The sequence below is a fragment of the Bidens hawaiensis genome, unplaced genomic scaffold, assembly GCF_021521415.1.
Source record: "Bidens hawaiensis isolate Kalapana, Puna unplaced genomic scaffold, B.hawaiensis_p1.1 tig00014140_1, whole genome shotgun sequence".
In the NCBI taxonomy this organism is placed as follows: domain Eukaryota; kingdom Viridiplantae; phylum Streptophyta; class Magnoliopsida; order Asterales; family Asteraceae; genus Bidens; species Bidens hawaiensis.
Window position 1 is genome coordinate 262632 of NW_027492217.1, and position 26150 is coordinate 288781.

The 26150-nt window shown below is 38.7% G+C and overlaps 1 protein-coding gene across 1 annotated transcript; it reads right to left on the reverse strand.

The window, feature by feature from the left end:
* Positions 1 to 559: 559 nt before the first annotated feature.
* Positions 560 to 25834, reverse strand: LOC143545994 (vacuolar-sorting receptor 1-like). The gene is made up of 12 exons (XM_077037753.1): positions 25500 to 25834; positions 23615 to 24298; positions 23416 to 23504; positions 22758 to 22827; positions 3790 to 3873; positions 3559 to 3635; positions 3377 to 3458; positions 2125 to 2207; positions 1978 to 2044; positions 1680 to 1808; positions 1427 to 1533; positions 560 to 735 (listed from the first exon to the last, which is right to left on the reverse strand). The coding sequence occupies exons 1-12, from the start codon at positions 25798 to 25800 to the stop codon at positions 637 to 639; spliced, it is 1872 nt and encodes a 623-aa protein (XP_076893868.1). The 5' UTR covers positions 25801 to 25834; the 3' UTR covers positions 560 to 636.
* Between the last annotated feature and the right edge of the window lie 316 nt (positions 25835 to 26150).

Below are 26150 nucleotides of genomic sequence, written 5' to 3' on the forward strand. Positions count from 1 at the left end.
AACCTACTGATCCTTAGTTATAGACCACAGAGACTAATCTAACTCGAACTACAAAAAATGTATCTAAAATCATACAAACTTTTAGATAAAGATAAGCAAATAAATCTCCTCCTTAGCCTCCCTATGAGATCGTCCTTAGCTCACCGGTTTATGTAAACAAATTAGGATTAACATGTCAACTACAACTTGACATTTTCAACTACACAATTATTACCGTAGCATAATCCATGGAATACTTGGTACCCTCACATGGCATCTTAGGACATCCTACCTAGTGGATATCAATGTAGGAGACAAGGTGATCGATGGAAAGACGTTGAGCACATTAGTGAAGGTGCCTTAATAGTAAGAAATTGATGCATTTCAATGCATGCATATCATATGCTATAGTCAGATTTGTTGCCTAAAATGCTTTCATGTCAAGACATACATATACATATTCTAGCAGTAATTTTTGTTGATTCTATCAATGGGAAATAGTTAATATCAACCAGCCCATACATGTATATTACATACAGTATAGATTCAACACCATAATCCTACATTGTCCAAACAAATTAAAATCTCAAAACCAACAGTCATATTTACATAAGATAGTGTCAAACGTGCATGTCATCCCCGAGTGTACGATATCGTTTAGATTTCTCCATGAGACCTGGTAATAGGAACCTCAGCCTCATTATCCAATGGCATATATTGTGCCATGATAGCCCGGATCTCTAAATCCATGTATCTCTGCATGAAAAGTTCACACAAGTCAAATAAAAGAACACAATGCGCACGTACAAACATATTGATTATATATCGATGTTAATACAAAACCAAAAGTAAAGAACCACAAGAACCAAATAACACATACATACTATATGTGATTCTTGTCTATTCACACTACTTATAGTGGTTATATGGTTCTCATAGTTTTTACATAATGAGCATGTTACATCTATTTCATTATTTATCATATAAATTGACTATAACGCATTTGGAATTTTGGATTTTCTTACATAAACGCGCGCGCATTTAGGGTTTATTTAGCCCACATGCCCAAGTTGGTTTCTTTATGGTTTGTTTATGGTTTATATCGATCGTTTGCTAGTCTAGTTAATAATGCGATTCAGTTTCATAACTTTACAAATTTTGATATGTTGGTATCAATAGTATTTTGTCTAAATGCATATATGCACATAGACTTCATGTCATGTGCATATTGTTAATTGAAAAAAAAAGAGGGGGGAGAAAAATAAACCATTATTTTCAACTTTAATTTATTTTATTGAAACACTATGTATATGTTATACTTACGCGGTTTTTAGTATAAGGTTGGTTTTGGAAAAATATAAAGTGCTATATTCCAACCAATTTAAATTAGAGAATTGCGAGAACTGTACAAAAAGGGGGGAGGGGGGGGGGGAGTTAAAAGACGTACCCGAACTCTGTACTTGTAGAATATGTATCCAACAACTCCAATAGCAATCAAAACAAAAAATGCCCATCCAAAACCCCAGCCATCGCTTGTATTAATGTCTTTAGTACCTGCCCAAGATTCATTAATCAAATCTAGAATCATTCTACAAATTTTGTGAATCATAGAATTACAGATCTGCCACAATCTCTTTTCAGATTAACCAATAAATCTTTGAGTTTGGAAAGTACCAGGAAACATATATAATAATACTCACTTGTGCATATATCATGTTCTTTAAGGTAGAACAAGTTGGCTGCACAGCTACACTCATAACTTCCCCATGTATTCTTGCACTTGCATTTAGAACACTGGCATGCCCTTTTCTCTTTGCATTCATCGATATCTAAGACATAACAAGGTAAGGATCATACAACAAGTAGCAAGTTTGACTTTTGACCCGAAAAAAGAACAACCCAAATTCCAAAATAGACTCATTTCATAATTAAATGGATCAAAATTGTCACTAGTCGTTAGAAAGTTAAGTTCGCAATCCTGAAAGAATCTTGTAGTACCTTCACAACTACTAACTCCATCTCCCTTGAAACCCGTTGGACATGTGCAACCTTTTGTATGACCATCCTTAAGGAAGATGAACAATATACATTCATACATATACATACACACATATACAAGCAAAGAGAGATAGAGAGAGAACTAACAATACAGGCAGTGTAGTTCCTGCCGTCGTTGGTGCCTTCCCAACAACCTCCATTTTTAACTTCACAACGGAGGGCTGTCGAAGCTACAATGTAAACAATAAGGGGCGTTTGGGATTCCTTATTTTACCTCCTTATAACTTTTTTAAAAGTTAGCAAGTCACAATATTATGACTTATTAACTTATCCTCTCACAGCATAGGCAATCCCAAACACCCCCTTATCTTTCATTATGCTAAATGCTTAATTATTGGTTAATACCATTAAAAAATATTATACTTATTCTCTATGAGAAAGTCCCCCAACGTAATATTATAGTATATATTTAAGTCCCTCAACTTGAAAAATTGCACGAAAAAGTTACCAAGTGTCATATATTGAACTCCCTAAACTTGTATGAAACCCACGTTCTTCAAAATTTTTTAAAACTAATGATTTGTTCACACTTAATTTGATTAAAAGAAGAAAGTGTAAGTTTTTTTTCCCCAAGATATTAAATATCACTTTATCAAATTTGACGAATTCAGAAGTTAACACGTTATTATGTTTAAAAAACAAAAAATCTCATGTACATGCATTGCATAACTTTAGGGATTGTATGCAAAAGTTTGTTTTATGACCTTTTGTGTACTTTTTACAAATTGATTGACTTTTAGAATATCAAAATTAAGCTCGGGAGTTAAGGGTCGTGCGTTTGAGAGGGAAGACCAGAGCTTAAAACTTAGCATGAGGATAGATTTTCTCGTGGAGTAATTAATTAGGAGTAGGACGAATAGATAAACGCGTGTGCAACAGTTAAAAATAAAAGAAAAAAACTGTTTGCGTCCCTGTGGTTTTAGGCGGAGACACAATGAGTCCCCGAAAAATCTTTTGAACTAGCTGAGTCCCCGTGGTTTTAGAAGCGAACAATTTGAGTCCCTGTGGTTTCAGAAACGAATAATTTGAGTCCATGTGGATTCAGAAACGAACAATTTGAGTCATGTGATTTCAATAAAATCTAAGTTTACCCTGAAAGTTAAGTAACGGCAGGGACTCAAATGGTTCATTTTTGAAACCACAGGAACTCAACCAGTTCAAAAAAATTTCGAGGACTCATTGTGCCTCCGACTTAAAACCACAGGGACTCAAACAGTAATTTTCTCTAAAAATAAAAAGCTCGGGAGCATTTCATGAAAAAAAAAAACAAAGTATGTTGGTATTTAATAATATAAAAGTAGTTAAACACTACATTTATTCTTAAATGGAAGAAAACTACCTTCACAATGTGTATAACCATCACCAACATACTTCACACCATTCACAATCGGGCATTCACACACTTTCCCGCGAAAAGTATCCTACATCATATGAATTAAAACATGTTTCAAGATGAGTCATAAGATAATCTAAACCATGGATCAAAAGTGGGACCATGTGAAAATAGAATTATCGCGGTACCTTGCAAGCGGTAATATTAGCAACTTTGTCTATCCAGCAGCCACCGTTGTCGATCAGACACTCGTTTGCTTCTATTTCTGCAAGCATTATATAATACAAAATCTATGGGTTGACCCGATCGAACCAAATTGATAATTTTGCAAGTGTTATTTTGATATGAACTCATTTTGATCAGAACCCGTTTTGACTTGTTACTAACCCAACCACCCATTTTCCAGGCTTAATACTGACCATTGCTTAAACATAATGTTGGTTCTGTGGTCTCCTTAAATCCCGAACAAATAGCTTTCAAAACGGCCTTGTTATCAAGTCTACCTGCACCAATTAATTGTTACTTGTTACGAATAACACCAACGAATAGTACAATTGAATATCAAGAAAGAAGAATTGTGATTGTATTAACAGATGAAAGATTACAGAATGAAAGAAAAACGAAATTATAGAACTTGGTAATCTAATTGAGTCTAAGAGCTTATAAACCCCAATCCCCAAATCTGGTTGTTACAGGTTAGTTAAAACCACTAACAATATTGACACTTTAACCCCTCCATCTTCCAGAAGCAGTAAAGATTGACCCGAAACTTATTACTTTATGAAATGACTAAACAGCCCCTGTACTTTCAAATTGCTATTTGCTGACAATTACTAACTTTCATATAACAATCTCCACGAAAGTTTCAATTGTCATATACCAATACCCAATGTTTCAACACAGTAATTGAACTTATGTCCTGGAAGTACTTTAGTAAGCATATCAGCAGGATTTTCCTCTGATTTAACTTGCTCAACTTTGACTTCTTTTGCATTCACAATTTTTCTTATAAAGTGCAACTTCACTTTAATATGTTTGGTTTTCTCATGAAACATACTGTTCTTAGAGATTTGTACAGCCCCTTGGTTATCACAATAAACCACAGTATCATCTAACTGCACACCAAGATCAGTTAAAAAACCTTTTAACCACAGACCTTCTTTAACAGCTTTGGTTAAAGCTACATATTCAGCTTCTGTAGTGGACAAAGCCACTACTTTTTGCAGCTGAGCTTTCCAACTTACCACATTTCCTAACACTTGAAATGCATATCCTGTAATAGACCTACCCCTGTCCATATCTTTTGCAAAAACAAAGTCCACATACCCAATGACCAAATTACCCTTAACCTCACCCCTTGACCAAAGACTAATCCAACATCCAATGTACCTTTTAAGTACCTTAAAATCCATTTTACAGCTTCTCAATGAACTTTACCTGGATTAGAAAGATATCTACTTACCATACTTACAGCATATCCAATATCTGGCCTTATACAAACCACTAAGTACATTAGACTACCCACTGCATTACCATATGGCACCTTCTCCCCATTTGCAGATAACTTGAAATGTGCACCTATAGGAGTAGAAACACACTTTGTGTTACCATCTAACATTCCAAAAGTTTCCAAAATTTTGTGCACATATGAACTCTGTACCAACTTGAGTTGTCTAAGATTTCTATCCCTTATGATTTCCATACCCAAAATCTTCTTTGCTTCTCACAACTCTTTCATATTAAATTCCCTTTTTAATAACTGTTTAGTAGCTTCAATTTCACTTCTGTCTTGACAAGTTACCAACATTGTAGGTTCCCAGCCGGATCTACACGAGATATCGCGTTCTACGTAGGTGCGGAATCCCTACGTAAGACGTTACGAGTATAGAAAACAATACGAGCTAACACACGATACGATAGCCAAACACACGTTGTATTCCAACCGTAAACACGTGATACTATGATCACTGAATACAAAACTCTCTGACTCGAATACACAAATAAAACCTCTATCTTAACTTAATGTCGAATAAGCCGTAAACAAATAGCTTATATAGACACGACAACTTCGCCTGGCATGTTCAGGCGAAGTTGTCCCTAACTTCGCTTGTCTAACAAGTTCGCCCATATAAGCGAACTTGTTAGCAACTTCGCTTACATACAAAACTCAAATCTAACTAACACGATTACAGACACTCGACACTGAACTACTGACATCATGCACCAACAGACTCCCCCTTGGCAGTAGCTTCATCTCTTTAGCTTAAAACACGTGTCTAGTAATCTTCAATCTTCTATCTTCAAGCATGCACTCCTTCTCGAACACAAACCGATACTATTCTCTGATATTTCCTCGCTTCGTCTTTCCAAGCAGGAATATAAAATATCTTCTTATCATTCAACACCTGCAAATCAGCTTGCGATAAGTTTACCAAGTGCATCGGATCATAAACTCTTAGCACCTCTTGTTCATCCTCGTCTTCCATCACTGCCTCAGCTGTCTCACAATCTACAAACCACCACTTCAGGTCTTTAAGCACATCCTTGGGCATTAGCTTCATCGGTACTTCTTTCAAACACCGGATCGGTTTATACTTCATAATCATCCAAGGTTTTCCATCAGCTCTTAAACCTCTATCCTTGTCTTCAACAAGTTTTCCCTTTTGTGGTTTCAATAGCTCAAATTTCTTCTCTTTTATACTCTCTTTCCACACAATCTTCCCAATGACTCTAGCCATATTATCGTCACTTCTGTTTATCAATCCCAATCTGGCTAAGTCTTTCACTTCACATTCTGGCAGTGTATTCAACGATCTCAACATCCTTCTAAAGTACTGAACACCGTCATACCTTTTAATCACGAAGAGCCTCAACTGCTCATCATATATCCAGCAGATAATCCCTTTCTTCGCTTCAGTATAGCCTTTAATGTTGTAACTCTTCTTAAACATTGTAGGGACCGCCGGATTCTTCGTTTTGACGAACCACTGAGCATAGCCTTATTTCCATCTAGGCTGCTCTTCCCATTCAGTCTCATCACTTGCCATCTCTTTACTCATATCTGCTTTCTCAACATCTGGAATGTCATGCTCAATATTTTCCTCAACTATCTCTCCCTCTTCAATCTCTGTATCAATCACTATCTGTTCACCAATCTTCTCTATCTCATCCACCGGTAGTACATCATCATCACCAACCAAACCATCATCCATCTCCTCTACGTCCAGTACCACCACATCATCACCACCAACTGCAGTTGTCGACTCCCCATGAGTTGTGGAAGTTCCAAGAGCTTGATCAGTTCTTGGCAACTCACCACCTGCACCTTTCGATGCATTGGGATCATCGTCTCTTGGTCCTCAACTCATCGCCTTTACAGCTCGTCTCCCCCTGAGATGCCAAGAACTCCTTGAAAGCATCTATGATTTTTCCATGTTGTACCAGCAGGGACGACTGCATCTGATTCTCTGCAACTAGGCGTTGAATAGCCTGGGTCTGGATAAGATTAATCCTTGACTGCTCTGCCACGATCCGTTCCAGTGCTGCTATTCGTTCAGAGCCTGATAGGGTTGCATCGAAATCGAACCTCATATGTGATATATCTTGAGTGTACTGAGTAGGGATTTCCGATGTCACCGGGACCTCAGAAGTAGAGATAGACGTAACCGCAGGTGGTATCGTCACCGATATCCCTGCAGTGGCCACAACAGTCGACTCGATAAATTGTGCCACGACCTCCGATGGAGTAACGGTTGGAGGCGGCAATGAAACGATCTCAGGAGCCGAAAGTTGGAAAGTAGTGGGTGGGAGGCCAAATGTGGATGAGGTAGCCACCACGGGAACAACCGTAGCGCTTGGCCCTGTAACCTGTAGTGATGAGGGAACCATTGTCATACCGGATAGTGCTGGTGGAGTGAAACGTACCACCCTAGAGCTCTCACCGGCTCCCGATCCTGCACCTATCCGTTCCCTTCTTGACCTCCGGATCAACTGTTGTACCTCTTCCTCATAATCTGACTCGCTGTCATCATCTGTTCTCTTTCTTTTCCCATGTAGTGTTTCTCGAGTTACCATAATCCTTCTTGCCTCTGCCACTTCATCATCAGAATCAGAACCAGCCACCGTAGCAGCTGTCCTAGTAACATTCACACCCGAAACACGTTCAACCGGGACCTGTACGTTCTCCTCTGTATCCACCTGATCCATATCAAAGAAGCCTTGACCACCAAATTCTGCATCAAGGTCCACGTACTCCTCCGGTGACACAACAGGAGCAGCAAGTATAGCTTGAGGTGCTCCTGCCTGTTGTGATGCCGGGTCCCTAAACTCGTCCCCTCGAGCAGGTACATACCCCGGGTTGATTAAATACCCAAACAGTGGAGTATGCCGAGGACGGAGCTCAGGTTTGCTCCTCGCACTGGAGGATCTACATTGGGCAAAGATCCGTTTGTTCACACTCTCTACATATCGGATCGGACGGCGCTGAGGAAGCGTTGGAGCAACATGATTCAAGATCATTTGAAGAAATCTTGGATACATGATAAATCGCTCACGCGCCATCGCTCTTCTTTGATGATCAATCTCATAAAAGACCATCTGACTAAAGCTGAATCGCTTGTTGTAAGTCAGAGCAGTCATCGCTGACTGCATGGTCGCGCCCATGCCATCAGTGCCCGCCTTTCTCCCTGACATGCAAACGATCATAACATGCATGAGAAAGCGCCACTGATCAAGTAAAAATCCTTTCCTCCTCTGCGTATCCCCCAAGGGACCAGAGTATCCCATTCTCAAAAACTCTCCATCACGGAAAGGAGCTACAAACTCTGTCGGGTCATCCCTTGTCTCATTCCCAAATCGTAAAGCCGCCCGGATTTGTTCAGAAGAGAACTGAACAATCTGATTGTTGACTGTTGCGCGCATCACCGGGGGCTCGACTCTACAGTCGTATTCCACAGTCTGCCAAAAATCCTCAATATTGGGCAAGGATATTGGCAGAGTTGTTGTAATCGCGTGGAGTATCCGCGAGCGTAACAGAAATGTGATGATTTCGCGGAAATCATCAACTCCGCTCGCCTCCGGGTCTAATGTAATGTACATGTTATGACCCGGGAAGAACTGTCTCTGGTGATCACCTCCGTCATCACCGCCTGCACCACCTGCTCCAGCTACAGCAGCCATATCTGCAACAAACAGGCTAAGTTAGATAAACGTCAAAGCGAATCACAAGTTCGCCTGTTACCATGAGCGAAGTTGTGATCAATTCTGTATAGGCGAAGTTAAAGGTGGGGAGAAGTTGGGAAACAACTTCGCTTCAACTTGAACTTCGTCTGATAACAGTTAAGTAAAATGGTCCAGGCGAAGTTAATGATAACTTCGCCTAATCACAACATCGCCTCATAAACTGTTTCAAAATCTATAATCAGGCGAAGTTACGGATAACTTCGCCTAAACTGTAACTTCGCCGAATTTGAATCGGCAACAGTTAGGGATGTCGAACGACGTGTAGATGATGATTTTGGAGATCGAGGACTCCGAAATACATGATTTTATGAAGTTTTAGACGTTCAAGTAGTTTACTATCACGTAATAACAAGTTTGAAATCGGGTGTTTAAGGTTCGAAAGAACGAGGTCGAGAATCGAGTCGAAACGACCGATGATCAACCTCAAAAACATTGATTATACGATACTATAAACCCTACACACCTTTAATCGACTTTGAACAGAGAAAGAATGAACACAGAAGATTCGATTGAGAACTTCGCTTAGGGTTACGGAGAGAATAAGTTCGCTGGATTGAAAAATAATGAACAGTCTGACCTTTAAAACTTCTTTATATAGGGTCAAAATTTTACAGGCGAAGTTATGGATAACTTCGCCTATTGCAGGCGAAGTTAAGAATAAGTTCGCCGGTATATTAAACTTTTCAAAACAAACCCCTATAATTTGAACAATTTGCAATTAAGTTTTAAAACATCCTTTAAAACGTTAAATGATACGATCAAGACCAAGTAACCAGGTATAAAATCAAACAATTACAAAAGTAACAAAAAATTTGAAAAATTAAAGTACAAGGGATCAAATTTCAGTCTCGACAGGGACTACCATGTTTTAGAAAAGATCCGAACAGGAATCATACTAATTACGTGACTGTCACATAGATCCGTGTTCAGCTGTATTATGACATAAAGAAACAGGTTGTAAGCAGGTAATCTACTTAAAATGGTTTTCATTGTTTCTGTGATACAGGTTAGGTTCAATTAAGCTCAAAACTTAAGTGGGCAACAACTCAGAGATTATGATGCCTCCTATCTATTCTTAAAGCGTATTTGGCTTTCCCCAAGTCACCCCGAATTGACCTTGACCCGTAGTGTCTGATTAAGTAACAATTACTCTTCGGTCTTAGACTCTGCTTCCCGTTCACCTTCTTGCGTCTTGATTGATAATCATTAACATTATGAACTCTAGAAATATTTTTTTTTATTTTTATTTAACATGTATATACACAACTTCACGTAGAAAACAACTGCAAGTCCCGAATCTGGATCACTGCAGCGTCTTGACACGTTATCTTCACGGGAATCAGAACACTCACGGGCTCGTGTATGACTGGGTAATCGCTTTTCTGCCTATCATTCGGAAAGATATGTATGAAGACATGCACAACTCTTAAGGAGTTTCCACATAAAATCGAGTAGATTTAGTTAGTATCACTTCTACTTTTACGCACCATAAAAAGCTACCATGACATACAATGACTGTTCTAAAGTCTTTTAAGCCTAATAACTTCACTAGTTAAGCACACAGAATCAGAATATCTATCACTTTCCAAGGTTGGATCAATTTTCTGTTAAACATAGTAAAGGTACTTCTTACGAAGTAGTAGACTTGAAAAATAATTTCATCTCCCTAAAAGAAAAAAAATTTAACTTCAATCGCCCCGACCAAATCAAAGTCTTCAGGGAAACGGCTATCCCGAAGATCCAATGGATCAGCTGGACCGACCACATACTAGTATGTGTCCTTCTAACTAAGTATGATCGATTAATTTTCAGCGAAAGAATAAAAACACATCATAAACCGCCCCGGTCACTTTCAGTCATCTGGTTAATGGCTATCCTCATATTCTACAAGTAGAAATGAGGACCAAACATATTCGAAGACATGTCCTTCAAACTGAGTTTTTTTTTTTTTTTCAAACACAAACATATGACATGGTTACTCGGGATTGATCATCCCATTCAGCTCAACAAGGTTTTGAAATCTAGTTTTGTCAAACGCTTTCGTGAACAAGTCAGCGAAATTATCTAACGTGTCAACCTTTTCGAGCTCAATCAGTTTCTTCTCAGCACAATCCCGTATAAAATGATGACGTATGTCAATATGTTTAGTTTTACTGTGCTTCACGGGATTGTTAGTTACTGAGATAGCAGCAGTGTTATCAATACAAATAGGAGTAAGTGAGAAATTCAGACCATAATCGCGCAACTGTTGTTGAATCCAAAGAACCTGGGAGCAGCAGTTGGATGCTGCCATGTATTCTGCTTCACAGGTTGAAATTGCGACTGAGGTCTGCTTCTTGCATTGCCACGACACTAGTCTGCCACCAAGAAACTGACATCCACCAGTTGTAGACTTCCGACTCTGATTGCACCCTCCATAATCAGAATCTGTGTAAGCGACTAGCTCCAAGTCTCCTCCTCTCGAGTACCACAACCCCAGCTTCGGCTTGCCTTTGAGATACCGCAGTATCCTCTTCGCACCCTTCAAATGAGATTCTTTTGGGGTTGCCTGAAAGCGTGCACAAAGACAAACATCAAACATTATATCAGGCCTAGAAGCAGTTAAGTACATTAAAGAACCTATAATTGCCCGATATTGGGTTGGGTCCACGTCTGCATCGTTGTCTGAATCAGCACCCAATTTGTGATTGACGCAGACTGGAGTATCATATGGAGTGCTGTCCTCCATCTTGAAGCGTTTGAGAACATCATGGACATACTTCGTCTGATGAATGAACATCCCGTCTTTCTTCTGATCAACCTGCAATCCTAAAAAGAAAGTTAGTTCACCCATAGCACTCATTTCAAATCTTTTCTTCATGACGGCCTCAAACTCCTGACACATGGAGACTTTTGATGCAGCAAAGATAATGTCGTCCACGTAGACTTGCACCAGCAGAAAGTCGCTACCCTTTCTCTTGAAGAACAATGTGCTATCAATCTTACCTCTTTCAAACTCATTCTCAAGTAAGTAATCTGATAAGGTTGAATACCAGGCACGAGGTGCCTGATGTAGTCCATACAGCGCTTTACTTAGCTTGTACACGTGATCGGGAAAGTCAGGGTCAGGAAAACCCGGAGGTTGCTCAACATACACAACCTCGTCGACTTTCCCAGTTTAGGAACGCACTCTTCACATCCAACTGAAAGACCTTCATCTCCTTATAAGCAGCAAATGCCAAAAACAGCCGAATGGCTTCCAATCTTGCCACAAGAGCAAACACCTCATTGTAATCAATCCCCTCTTGTTGATTAAAGCCTTTAACAACCAGCCTCGCCTTGTTCCTGATAACATTCCCTTTCTCATCTCTCTTGCATTTGAAGACCCATTTTGTGCCAATCGCATGCACATTCCTTGGTTTTGCAACCAAGTTCCATACTTCCATTTTCTTAAACTGAGCTAACTCTTCTTGCATGGCTTCGACCCACGAGCTGTCCTTAAGAGCCATTTGATAGTTCTTTGGTTCAATCTGGCTGATAAAGCAAGTGTACAAGCACTCGTTGATTATGCCTGATTCTTAAATGCTTGTGTAAACACAGGTGTGCTCATTCAAGCTTTGTCTTGTTTGTACACCGGCGGACAGATCACCTATCACGTTCTCCAAAGGATGATCTTTGTGAATTCTCGTAGTCGGAACCGAACTGACATTCAGATTATCTTCCAAGTTCGAAGATAGCTCGCCAATGGGTGATTGATGTTGAGAGTGAAACGGATTGATGAATTCCTCTTCAGTAGAGGCAGCAGGGGTATTGACAGCATTTGACGAGGAAGGCTGACATTCATCATACTGTGGTCGTTGCACCAAAGTGTCTTCCTCATCGCATATCATCTTCGTAGCAATTCTTTCCTCAACTTCTGCAAAATCCAAATAAGGCATGTTAAAAGATTTAAAAAGTCTATCATAGTCGAAAACCCCAGCGGGTCCCGAGCTTGGTTTTGGTGATTTGTAACTTGTGATATCAGTGTTACACACCACCTCAACCTTGCTGTTCGATGTATTAAAGACCCGTCTGTTGGGAGTCCCAACAACGTATCTGACTAAGATTCTTTCGTCGGCTACTTCACCAAATTTAGAATTGGTCTTTAATATCGAACACGGGGACCCAAATGGTTCAAGACCACTCAAGTTGGGCTTTCTCCCATGCATAAGTTCATAACAGGTTTTATTTAATCTTTTAACAGTTAACACTCTATTAAGGATATAACAGGCTGTTGCAACAGCTTCAGCCCAGAACACCACGGGAAGTTTCGAATCAGCCAGCATGGTTCTGGCTCCTTCAATTAAGGATCTGTTCTTCCTCTCAGCCACTCCATTTTGTTGTGGTGTATACGGTGCGCTGTATTGGTGTTCTATCCCCTTTTGTAAGCAGAAGATCTCCATCTCGTAGTTCTTGAACTCAGTTCCATTGTCACTCCTGATGAATTTAACCCGTTTCCCCATGATATTCTCAACCTTGGTAACCAAATTCTTTACCATCTGCACTATTTCATCCTTTGACTTCAGGAAATATACCCAGGAATATCGAGAGAAATCATCAGTGATCACCAAGCAGTAAGATGTTCCTCCTAGACTTCTTACATTCACGGGACCGAAGAGATCCATGTGAAGTAATTCTAGGGTACTGACAATTGAATTGACCTTCTTGGTGAGATGGGATTTCTTGTGTTGCTTTCCCTTTTTGCATGATAAGCATTTGTCTTCAAAGTTGAAATTCTTCAAGGGAACACCCAGCACAAGCCCATTTTTGACAAGGTAGTTCATTTTCCGAAGATGAATGTGTCCCATTCTCCTATGCCACAACTCGGACTCCGATTCAGTTGCTTTTGACAGAAGACACGATTCTTCTGTGGCCATCTCAGTCGACCTCATATCCATGATATACGTATTCTTCACTCTTGGAGCCTTCATAACAATCCAATCCTCTGGTATCTTAAAACCAGGATACAACACAATCGCTTCATTCTTTGTAAAATGTACGGTGTAGTCTTTGTCACAAATCTGCGAAACACTCAGCAGATTGTGCTTCAGTTCTTCAACAAAATTTACTTTCTCCAAAGTCATCTTTCCATTCGACACCGTCCCTATTCCTGTAATCCTTCCACCGCTCTCTCCTGCGAAACTCACTCTTCCTCCTTGAACAGGTTTCAAGTCGTGTAACAATTTCTTGTTACCCGTCATATGCCGGGAACAGCCGCTATCCACAACCCATTGATTGTTGGCAGCCCTGTTCAACTGTTCCTGCACGATTAAAGCAGATGATTAAAATCTGGGACCCAAGACCGATTGGTCTTGGGTCGATACATTCCATACCTTGGCTGTCCAAAGTTAGTATCATAATAATTTCTGTGAGTCCTAACAGGATACCTTCTTGTGGATTGACTATGAGGCCATCCAAACCTTCGTGAATTAAAAGAATTATACTTAAGGTTTGGTTGTTAGCAGTGAAAAACTGAGATCTATTTCTTTGAAAACCTGGATTAGTCCATTTTCTGAGATGGGTTTTCATTTTTACCATTATATTGATTAATGTTAGTTCTTTTCTCAGATTTTGAAGTCTTCACACCTCTGAATTTCTGCTTCAGAGGGCAATCAGCAACAAGGTGTCCTAATTGATTACATCTAAAACAACTCATGTGTCCAACTTTCTTATCAAAAGTTGTCTTAGATGTTGAGGCTGTATTACTGCCCGTTTGTCTCACATATGGTGGGACATACGGGTTTAGTGGAGACTTCTTTTCAGGTGTTTTATTTTTCTCTCCACTTTTTGGTAACACTTCCTCTTGCTTTGTCTCACTCGACTCAGAGGACTTGTCTGAGTTAGATGAGACTGGACTCGGAGCATAAATCTTAACACTTGCAACAGGCTTACTAACTTCTGGTTCTTTAATAGTAACTTGAACTGGAACTATCTGACCATAGTCAACATCGACAGATTTCTGATTACTAGGGTCATAAGTGTAATTATGATTGAAAGGTGGTGGAACTTCATGATAACCAATTCCTCCCCTTTTTGTGGAACCTTGATCACTAACGAGGTGATCAAGTATAGCGGAGGAATTTCTGAATTGCTCAAGTTTCCTGTTAAGTTCCACCATTTTTACCTGGTGATCAGCTATCTGTTTTTCCCTTTCAGCTATTAGTTTGGTTTTCTCTTCTAGAACCTCATAGCTAAGATCAATCACTTGAATTTTTTCAGCAAGCTTTGCTTTAAGACTTTTAATATCCTTCTCACTAGCTTTAATTTTTACTTTGTAACTATTTTCTCTAGCTTTAGTGAAATAATGATCTTCTTTTAAAGTTTAAATTGCGCATCCAAACTAACAAACTGATCAGTTATAGTTGTCAGTTGTTCAGACAGATGTTCACACTTAGTACAAGGGAGTTCGGTACTTACCTCGGAGAGCTGGTGTAACACCCCGACCAAAGGCGGATTATACATCGGGGCGCCACATATTGCTTCATTACTCGCGACACTATTGGTGTCAATATTTATTAATACACATTTTATCGCGCACACGCGCAGCGGGGAAAATATAGAACATAAATCAAACATAAATCAATATATTATAAATTATAACATTCAAACATCATTAACTTGTCCTGATACATTTTAATTCTAGGTCCAAAAGTAAAAACGTCCTACGTGTCCACAAGCTCCAAAACAGCTACTGCAAACCTGAACATGTGTTAAAATAAACGTCAAACACTTGCGTGTTGGTGAGGAATCAAGTTTAATACAGTACATAGATAACAATAAATCTGCGCGCAACAGTGTATGTCTGGTTTTCAACAAGGGTGTAATCTGATCGGGACCAACTCTAAGAGACAAGACTGCCAGTGCTCACAATTGAGCTCACAAACAAGACTAACTGTGCATGTGTAAACAAAAGAGAAAATCATAAACGAATGTTCTCCCGTGTTCATCTAATGGTACCATGAAAACTGCGGAATAGACCGACAAGACGGTTAATGATCCACACATACAAATAAACAGCCAAGTCTACGTCCTCAACACATGGGATACTGCGCGACTAAAGTTCATAAACAAGTTTGAGACACTAAGTTTGTATGAACACATGAACATCCCAAAATATTAAAAGCAAAAAGGGATTAGATACGAGATAACTCACTTGATAAACGATGCGGTGTAAGATAAAGCAAGAACCAACTTTAAACAAGCACAAGTTAACCTATAAATAAGATTATTGTTTTAATGATCTGTTTTAAGTCTTGATTATAAGTTAGCATAATTAATAAGTAAATTATTATATATAATATATATATAGTACCGGAAAAGCAGGGAAGAACAAGGAGGAAGACGGAGGCAAGAGAGGAGACGGCAGGAGGACAACGGCAGAGAGCAAAAAGGGAGGAAGAGATAATGAGAGAGATTAAGTGTTTTGTGTGTGAAGTGTTAGGAAAATATTATTATTACTTATAGAGAAACCCTAGGAGACATAAACCCTAGAAAAAAAAGGGGAAAAGATCTCAAAAAGTAAAAGAAAAGATATCAACGGTAAAAAGTTCTGAAAAGTAAAGATATCAAAAGATATGGCAGCTGCAGGGGGCAAGATAAAGCTGTCAGGGAAACAGTAAAAAGCATGGGCGGATCAGATAAAGGTACTGGTCAAGCATGGCAAAAGCAGATCTCAAAAGATAATGTCAGTCACTTTTTCTACCAACCAATGGGGGTTGGTACGCATGCTGCGCCGAAAGTAACTATTCAGACATAAAGCAGATTAGGTCAACAGCTCAAAAGATAAGACAACACAAAAGCAAACGGCTAGATTTAAACAGAAGATACAAGGGTTAAGCGCGGGAAGGCTGAGTGCGCGAGCGCGAAGGCTGGCACAACAATCCCTAGCGCACTGCGGGAAGAATCACATCCTTAGCGTGCTGCGTGAACTAGAATTCTAAGCGCATCGCGGGAAGAACATACATTCTTAGCGCATTGCGGGAAGAACATGCATTCTTAGCGTGCTGCGAGAAGAGTTCTCTTCACACATCGCAGGAACAAGATGTCTTCACGCAGGCTTCCATGTAAGGAGTCTGGCGCGTGGAGCTGCAGACATCCTTAGGCGGGAAGAAGGCGGAATGAGAGAAGGAAGAGGGAGGGGACGGCGGAAAGAAAGAGAGAGAAAAAGGCGGAAGGAAATTTATATTATTATTAAAAGTAAAATATAAGTATAAATAAATATTAAATCATAAAAGAAAGAGATCGGATAAGGGAAACGGGTACCTGGGTCGGGTCGGATCGGGGCAGATGTTACAGCTGGTCTGCCACATCTGCCATGTAAGCTTCATTTTCGCCAGTTCCCTCTCACTATCTGCAGTTTCGATTTTTGCCAAATTGGCCTGTTCAAATACTTCTTCAACATGCAGATTCCAGTTGTACTCCTCGTTCTGTCTGGAAATCATGGCTCTATAGTCATTACCACTACCACTCTGCTGTGTAGATCTGTTTTGACTGTGTTCTACACGTTCATTTTTGCACTCTTTTGCAAAGTGGCCATTCTGCTGACAGTTGTAACAGCGTACCTTCGACTTATCAAACCCCCGGCCTCTCTCCGACAAACTTCCTGCCAGTCTTCTTCATGAACCTCTTAACCCTTCTGACAATCATAGCCATCTGCCACTGCAGATCCATCTCCTCCAGATCATCAGCATCGATCTGATCATAGTCTTCATCCAAAATTGCAGGATCAACAATCTTACCCTGAATGTAGTTCTCATACGAAGCAATAAAAGATGCATAGAAAGCAAACTGCTGTTCAGCAGATTAACACTCATGGGCATCTTCGAGTAGTTGTTGTTTGACACACTTGGGGAAAAACTACTCTTGGTCGCTTGAGGTTGAGAAGCATTTGATCCTCCAGCTACAAAGCACACATCACCGTTCATGTTGAGAGATACATGTCCTTCGTGTGTTGAGTTAGCGCCTGACTCTCCCTTAGAGTAATAAGCAGATAATTCAGTTTTCAAACTTGATCCAGAGTTAACCTTTGCACCATACATACCCGGATCTTGAACCTGATCGGTAGTGTCTCCTTTCGTACCATGTTCAGTTCAAACGTTCTTAGCTTGTTAACTGCTGTCTCCAGGTCATAGTCAGCAAAGTCTTTGTCTTCTCTCATCAACACAGTATACATCTCCCATTTCGGTGGGAGAGCATCAAGAAGCTTTTCAACAATCTCATCTTCTTTGTAAACAATTGAATAGTTGCTGAGTTCAGTCATCAGATGATAATATCTAGTGATGATATCATCAAGTGATTCATTCTTCAGATACTTGAAGACCGAGAATTGGGTTTTTAGAAGTTTAATTTTCGAGGCACGAATTCCCACATTGCCCTCAAACCGGTTCTCAAGTGTTTCCCAAAGCTCTCTAGCAGTTTTATACTTTCGGAAGGTGTGAAGTATCTCTTGTGGAAGAGCCATTGTAATTGCTGCATGAGCTTTGCTTTCGGCCTCATACATTTTCTTCTCTTCTTCTTCCATCTCTTTGTATTTCTTGATCTGATCACGACCCTCATACTCAGCAGTAGGTGGAATGTAACCATCTTGTATGCACACCCCACATCTTGCATCTTGATACTTGACATATTGTTCAAAACGATCTTTCCACGCTACATAATCAGTTTTCTTAAGCATCTTAGGTGCCTTTGTAGCCGAACCCGCTTCTACTTCCATCTTTACCAGTTCGGTAATGTTTATCGAAGACATCTTTCACAAAACTCAAAGAAATCCGAAAATCAAAAATTTTATTTTCAAACAGCACTGTAGGCGAAGTTGTGGATAACTTCGCTTAAAACTTAACTTCGCGTGAATTTGTAACTTCGCTCACTTTCTTAAATTCGCCGGATTGGCGAAGTTGAGAATAACTTCGCTTAAGTTGAGCGAACTTGGGAGGTAGGCGAAGTTGTGGGTAACTTCGCTTGAGGTAAGCGAACTTGAAGAGGTAGGCGAAGTTGTGGATAACTTCGCTTAACCTTATATCTTCGCCGAAACCCTACTAACAGTGACGGCAACTTCGCCTGATGAACACGAACTTTCTGCAGATTAGATTTCTGGGTTTTTCGAGGTTTGTGAAGGTGTTATGGGTTGTTTATGATTGTAGGAGGTGAGTATAGCACAAAAACTCAGAAAACTCGTCTCGCGAATAGTCGAACGGAACGATTTCTACACCCGCGTGATAATCCCGAACCACACAATCGAGCAAATGCTCTGATACCAATTGTAGGTTCCCAGCCGGATCTACACGAGATATCGCGTTCTACGTAGGTGCGGAATCCCTACGTAAGACGTTACGAGTATAGAAAACAATACGAGCTAACACACGATACGATAACCAAACACACGTTGTATTCCAACCGTAAACACGTGATACTATGATCACTGAATACAAAACTCTCTGACTCGAATACACAAATAAAATCTCTATCTTAACTTAATGTCGAATAAGCCGTAAACAAATAGCTTATATAGACACGACAACTTCGCCTGGCATGTTCAGGCGAAGTTGTCCCTAACTTCGCTTGTCTAACAAGTTCGCCCATATAAGCGAAATTGTTAGCAACTTCGCTTACATACAAAACTCAAATCTAACTAACACGATTACAGACACTCGACACTGAACTACTGACATCATGCACCAACAAACATATCATCAACATACAGAAGCAAATAGACGAATTTGCCCCTGCAATATTCTTATGATATACACAACAATCATAAAGACTTCTTTTAAAATCATTACTTATCATGTAATCATCAAATCTCTTGTACCGTTGCCTTGGTGACTGCTTTAGACCATACAAGGATTTCTTTAACAAACATACCATATCTTCACAGCCTTTAACTTCATATCCCTTTGGCTGTTTCATATAAATTTGTTATTCTAGATTACCATGTAAGAATGTTGTTCTCACATCTAACTGATCTAACTCCATATCATATGAAGCAGTTAATGATAAGATCACTCTTATAGAAGTATGCTTTACAACAGGCGAAAAAATTTCATTGTAGTCTATTCCTGCCTTTTGTGTAAAGCCTAAAACTAACCTTGCTTTGTACCTAGGATCTCCACCTTTCTCTTGGCTTTCCTTTAATTTGTAAATCCATTTACAAGACACCAATTTACTGTTCTCAGGCTTCTCAACAAGTTCCCATGTCTCATTCTTTTATAATGAATCCATTTCCTCATTCATAGCTTTCAACCACTTAACTCTATCAACTGAATTAATGGCTTCTTCAAATGTAAGAGGTTCAAACAAATTTTCATTCTCTGAAGCCATAAAAGCCACTGCAGAGATATCATCACCTTGTCTATACCTCAATGGTTGCACAATGTTCCTTCTTGGCCTATCTTTTGCAATACTGGGACTTCTTTCATTAATGACAGAATTACCCCTGTCATGTTCTTCACCAGTTTCTACTTCTTTAGGCTCCACCTCAATTTGAACACCATCACCAATCATTAAATCCTTACCAGATGTGCTTGCACCATTCATAAAATCTGATGCTTTCATTAAACTTCACATCTCTACTAACTATGACCCTTTTACCCTTGTTTTCCAATTTCCACAGCCTGTACCCTTTAATACCTTCAGGATACCCAAGAAACACACATTTAATAGCCCTTGGTTCCAACTTACCTTGACTAACATGTGCATATGCCAATGACCCAAATACCCTTAGACAACTATAGTCTTGTTTCTCGCCTGTCCAAGCTTCCATTGGGGTCTTCGTTTCAATAGCTGATGAAGGAGATCTATTGATTAAGTACACAGCAGTTGTGGCTGCTTCTGCACAAAAAATTTTTGGTAAACCTGAGCTAATGATCATACACCTCATCCTCTCAGCTATAGTCCTATTCATTCTTTCAGCTAGACCATTTTGTTGAGGAGTACCAAGCACTGTTAAATACCATTAGCTCTACAAAACTTATCGAACTCTTCACTACAGAACTCTAATCCATTTTCAGTTCTTAGCTTTTTAAGTTTCTTATCAGACTGATTCTCCACCAGTGTTTTCCACTCTATAAACTTTTCAAAAGCATCACTCTTATTCTTTAATATGTATATCCATACTCTTCTAGAATAATCATCTATGATTGATAAGAAGTACCTAGCACCACCAAGTGAATCATGTTTAGCAGGCCCCCAAAGATCAGAGTGAACATAGTCCAAAATACCCCTGGTAATATGTTTAGCCCTGCCAAACTTCACTCTTTTGTGCTTACCTAAAACACAACTTTCACACATGCTAATTTCACAACTTGTTAGTTTTCCCAAGACTTGTTGCTTGTTTAACTCAACAAGTCCTTGTTCACTAATATGACCAAGCCTCCTGTGCCATACCAAATCTGCACTTTCAGTATCTTCTTGAACATGATCTGCTGCACTAGATAAATCAACACTACCCTCTAACAAATAAATGTTATTATTTTTCCTAGTACATGTCAAAACTAACATAGATCCCTTAACTATTCTAGCTTTCCCATCTTTCAAATTCACATGATACCCTAATTTCTCAAGAGTACCTAATGACAAAAGACTTTTTTTCAAATTAGGAATATACCTCACATCTTTAAGATCAAATGATACCCAATTCTTCAGTTTCAGAGTAATTATACCTGTCCCTAGCACCTGACAAGTCCTATCATCACCCAACTTTATAGTTCCAAGATTTTCCTCCTTGAGTTCTCTAAAAAACTCTTTGACAGGAGTCATGTGGTATGAGCACCCTGAGTCCATTACCCACTGATTTTTCATATTATCATGACTATCAATGCAGAATACATCTGCACTGTCATATCCATCTGTATGTTCATCTGACATATCTTTGCCCGTATGACTATTATACCCTTTTGAACTACTGGCTTCTCCCTTCTTCTTCTTTAACTCTGGACAATCTCTCTTAAAGTGTTTCTCAAAATTACACACATAACATCTCTTCTTGATTTTTGATTTTGATCTTGAATGAGTCTTACTCTTTGAACCCCTCTGATCAGTTCTTCCTCTTACAAACAACCCTTCTCCACCATCTTCACCATGATCAGATCTTTTCTTTAATTCTTTGGAATTGAGAGCAGCCAAAACTTCTTCCATGGTTAATGTCTCTCTTCCATACATTAAAGTATCAACAAAGTATTCATAGGTTGATGGTAATGAAGTCAGGAAGATTATTGCCTGATCTTCATCATCAAGTTCAACCTCAATATTCTCAAGATCCAAGGTGAGTTTGTTAAACTCATCCGTATGATCTTCAAGGGACTTACCAGTATTCATATTAAAGGTATACAACCGTTTCTTCAAGTGCAGGCGATTAGCTAGTGATTTTGTCATATACAGAGATTCTAACTTGGTCCAGACTCCGGCAGCTGTGATTTCTTTTGACACTTCTCGTAACACTCGATCACCCAGACTCAAAATGATCGCACTATGCGCTTTCTCGAGAATATCCTTCTTTTTTCTATCCGTTAATGCCTCCGGCATGTTCGGTTCACCCAACAAGGCATCGGAGATACCTTGATGAACAAGAAGAGCCCTCATCTTCACCCTCCACAGTGAGAAATCGTTTCTCCCATCAAATTTCTCCAATTCGAACTTAGTGGACACCATCTTGATCTTCGTATTGCGGAATTAAACGAACGAAATCGTTAAATCAAGCCAACGTGGCTCTGATACCAATTGTTACGAATAATACCAATGAATCGTACAATTGAATATCAAGAAAGAAGAATTGTGATTGTATTAACAGATGAAAGATTACAGAACGAAAGAAAAACGAAATTATAGAACTTGGTAATCTAATTGAGTCTAAGAGCTTATAAACCCTAATCCCCAAATCTGGTTGTTACAGGTTAGTTAAAACTACTAACAATATTGACACTTTAACCCCTCCATCTTCCAGAAGCAGTAAAGATTGACCCGAAACTTATTACTTTCTGAAATGACTAAACAGCCCCTGTACTTCCAAATTGCTATTTGCTGACAATTACTAACTTTCATATAACATTACTAGACAGATTTATTTAAAAAAATGTGAGATGAAGTTTAACATCAAAATATTTGCTGTTGTAGAATGTAATTGTAGACAACATACCTCTATATTGTCTGTTATTTATTACAAGAGTCGGTTGCATTGTCACATCCCCACAGGTACCATCCCCTATCTGCAGATTTACAATAACATGAAAGACCAATAGACCATGCAAATGAGAAGTTAACAATGGGCCGGGGACGAAGCCCAATTAGGCCCAAAAAGCCTAATCCCATAAAATCCTATAATGTGTGTAATTTTAGTTTATTATTTGGGGTATTATCGTACAAAATGATTTATATTATTATAATTTTGTTATATTTATAATTTTTGTTTGAAGAACTTTATGTGATAAGTTTAAACCAAGTGATAAGTTTAAACCAATGTTAAACTTTTTATAATTTATAATCGCTTTTAAATAATATTATCATACAACATTAAGTTTTGGAACAAGCTTGGGCCCAATTAAAAGTTGCACATCTCTAGTTTCGTTCCATTTATTTATAAATTGGTCATTTTGGGTTACATTTTATTTTGAACTTGAACTTGAACTTGAACTTGAACTAGAAGTAGAACTAGTCCATTGGTATAAAAAATTACATTAATAGAAAACGTCTCAGTTGGTTGATTGCTAATGTCCCAAGTCGTTTAATTTACAGAATCAGATCATTAGTGATATAATAATTATATTTGACACTAATAGTTATAAATAATAACAAACCTGTGCCTCCTGCTCAGCCTTGAGGACTGCGTTTTCGGTTTCTGCTTCTATATTACCCACACATTCATTTATTTTCGCAATCTCAATTCCTGTTTATAGCACATATATAAAGTCAATATTAGCTAAAGAGTAATTAAGCATAAACCAAAAAAAGAGATGATTAAAAGAAATAACCACATTTTATGACACTTTAACTTACTAAATGTTGCGATAACTTCATACGCGCATTCTTTGTTAAACTTCTTCTCTTTCATTTGACAACGATTTGAAAAATCCGTCACATAGTCCCACCAAAACCATGGTTTCCCGTCTTCACTCGCCACTTTATAAAAACAAGCCTGAATCAAATTTTGAACAACAACTTCTTTCCCAGTATACCCTTTACTAAAATCTCCCTCAGGATCCGGAGCACAATATCTCCCATGATTAATACACTGAGACTTGCACCTTTCGCTTGATTTATAATCCTCCGGACAATACCAAGTTATATAATGTGGGGTGAATTTTGTGTGACCTTGTTGTTCAAACATTTTTGCAACATGTTTAAACGTTTTAACAAAGTTTAACTGAGTGTCACACTTGAGCCCACATTCGTCGTTGCTGTTGGTCCAAAATGCGTATTCAACGCGCTCATCTGGATGAGGGAGAGCTTCGGTCCAATCAAGAATTACAAGGACAATGTCATTGTTTTCTAGGGATTGTTTTATTAATGTCCCAAGTGATTGTGTGATGAGGACAGATGAGATTGTTAAGTTTTGCAAGTAAGTGGCTCCTGGATCTTCTGGCATTTCCATTGTTATTAATTTATCGGAGTCACCCTCGACGAGAATAGCATCAGCCCCGGCATTTTGTGCGTTCCATGCCTTCTTTGAGAAGTAGCAGCCTATCAAATAGATAGATACGAATGACTTATGCCTTGTATGTCAAGAAACGGTTTTGTCGTTTTGGACAAGTGGGACAAAAGGAAACATGACAGAAATAGCCCAAACTTCAGACGAGGGTAATTTGGTGTATAAGTGGAGTTAGGTAAGGTCTCAGCAAGCCGGATCATGTGGCAAACTGTCTTAGTCTCTTAGGCATTTTGACCCGACCGTCAGGCCCAAATTCCATCAATTAGGGCTTCGGTTTCGTCACCCAAGATTTTCCACAAATTTTAGCTTACTTGTATTCTTTTCTTTTGGTGTAATTGATTGTATTAAGCTGCACGTTTATTTGTGTCGTTAATCTCAGTATATAAATATTAGCTTGTAATTTGAATATTTAGCAAGAGTTTATAGAGTTAGGGGTGTTCATAAATCGTCAAGATTGACCGAACGGCGCAAACAAAAAAAATTACCTTGGTTTGGCCGGTTTGATATATGTACGGTCTGGTTCACAGTTGGTTTTTTATGTCAGATGGTTTACGACTTGAAACTTTAGACCACTTAAACAGAACTAGGCGTTTAACATTAACTAAATTTTTTTAATAATAAAAATATGAAGTTAGGTGTATATATTAATTAAAATCAAAAAGGTGGTGGTTACGTACTTATATTGAAACAAAAGACAAGCGAGCAACAAGTTGTGCTGCTACCCATTTTTAAAAATAAAAAGTATTCATAAATTAATACAAAAGTATGCTTCTAACTTTTTATTTATATTTTATTTTACCTTTTTTTTTTGTGTGTATAACCATTTTTTCAAATGAGTGATTTAAATACCTAATGATTCTAAAAACCGTAGATCGATCGGAGCTTTCAATTCATGGATGCAAAAAACAAACCGAAAAATTGTAAAACTGTGAAAACCGGTCATTTGAGAAAGTTCAAACGCAAATTTTGGTTTACATCAATCTTTTTGAGAATTCTTTCGGTGTTTATTTTTGTTGCTTGCACTATGCATCAAGTTTTAACTTGAAACTCATATTTCCACAAAATCACTTATTCACTTATTATAACAACTTTAATTCGATCAGATCGAAATGAATGAAACCAGCAATCCCACAAAACATATAGAGAACTAAACCAACATAATTCATAGTCAAGATATCACTAATTCATCATGCATCAAAATAAACCACAAATAACTTAGCAAAGTGTTCTTACCACCGCGATCCGCAAGAAGAAACACGGGAAGGCCGCCAGGCTTCTTCGGCTTGAAAGATATATCATCGGTGAGTTCGTGGCAAGCTTCATGATTCGCCTTTCGATATCTAACCACACCGGTTAATGTTCCTCCGTATCTAGGAATACCAAAATTAGCAAGTGCACATTTGTAAGTGTCCTTCAATTTCTCAGGTGATGTCACCTTCAAACTGATGTTTTCCACCACAAATCTACACAAACAAGATTCAATGGTGAACAGAAACCAAACACAAATCACAAAAACCAACTTTAATGTTCTCATAATATCAAGTTTTGATCAAAATTCAACACCCAAATTCAAAGGGTATGCATGTAGCTAAAATATGAAGTGTCGCTTGTGATGTTTGATATGTACAAAGTCGGAAACTACGATGATGTCGTTTTTACAAGGCCGGCAAATTGGCGATTAGTCAACGGGCCATAAAAATCCAATAGCTTCGGAACAATACTTTTAAATAATATATTATAAAGTAAATGCAGTTTTCGTCTATTTGGTTTGTCAAAATATGTGATTTTAGTCTAATAATTTTAAATTTGTGATTTTTGTCCCTTTAGTTTCATTTCACTTACAATTAAACCTGAATTCACTAATCCCGTCAAGTCTGGTCGTTA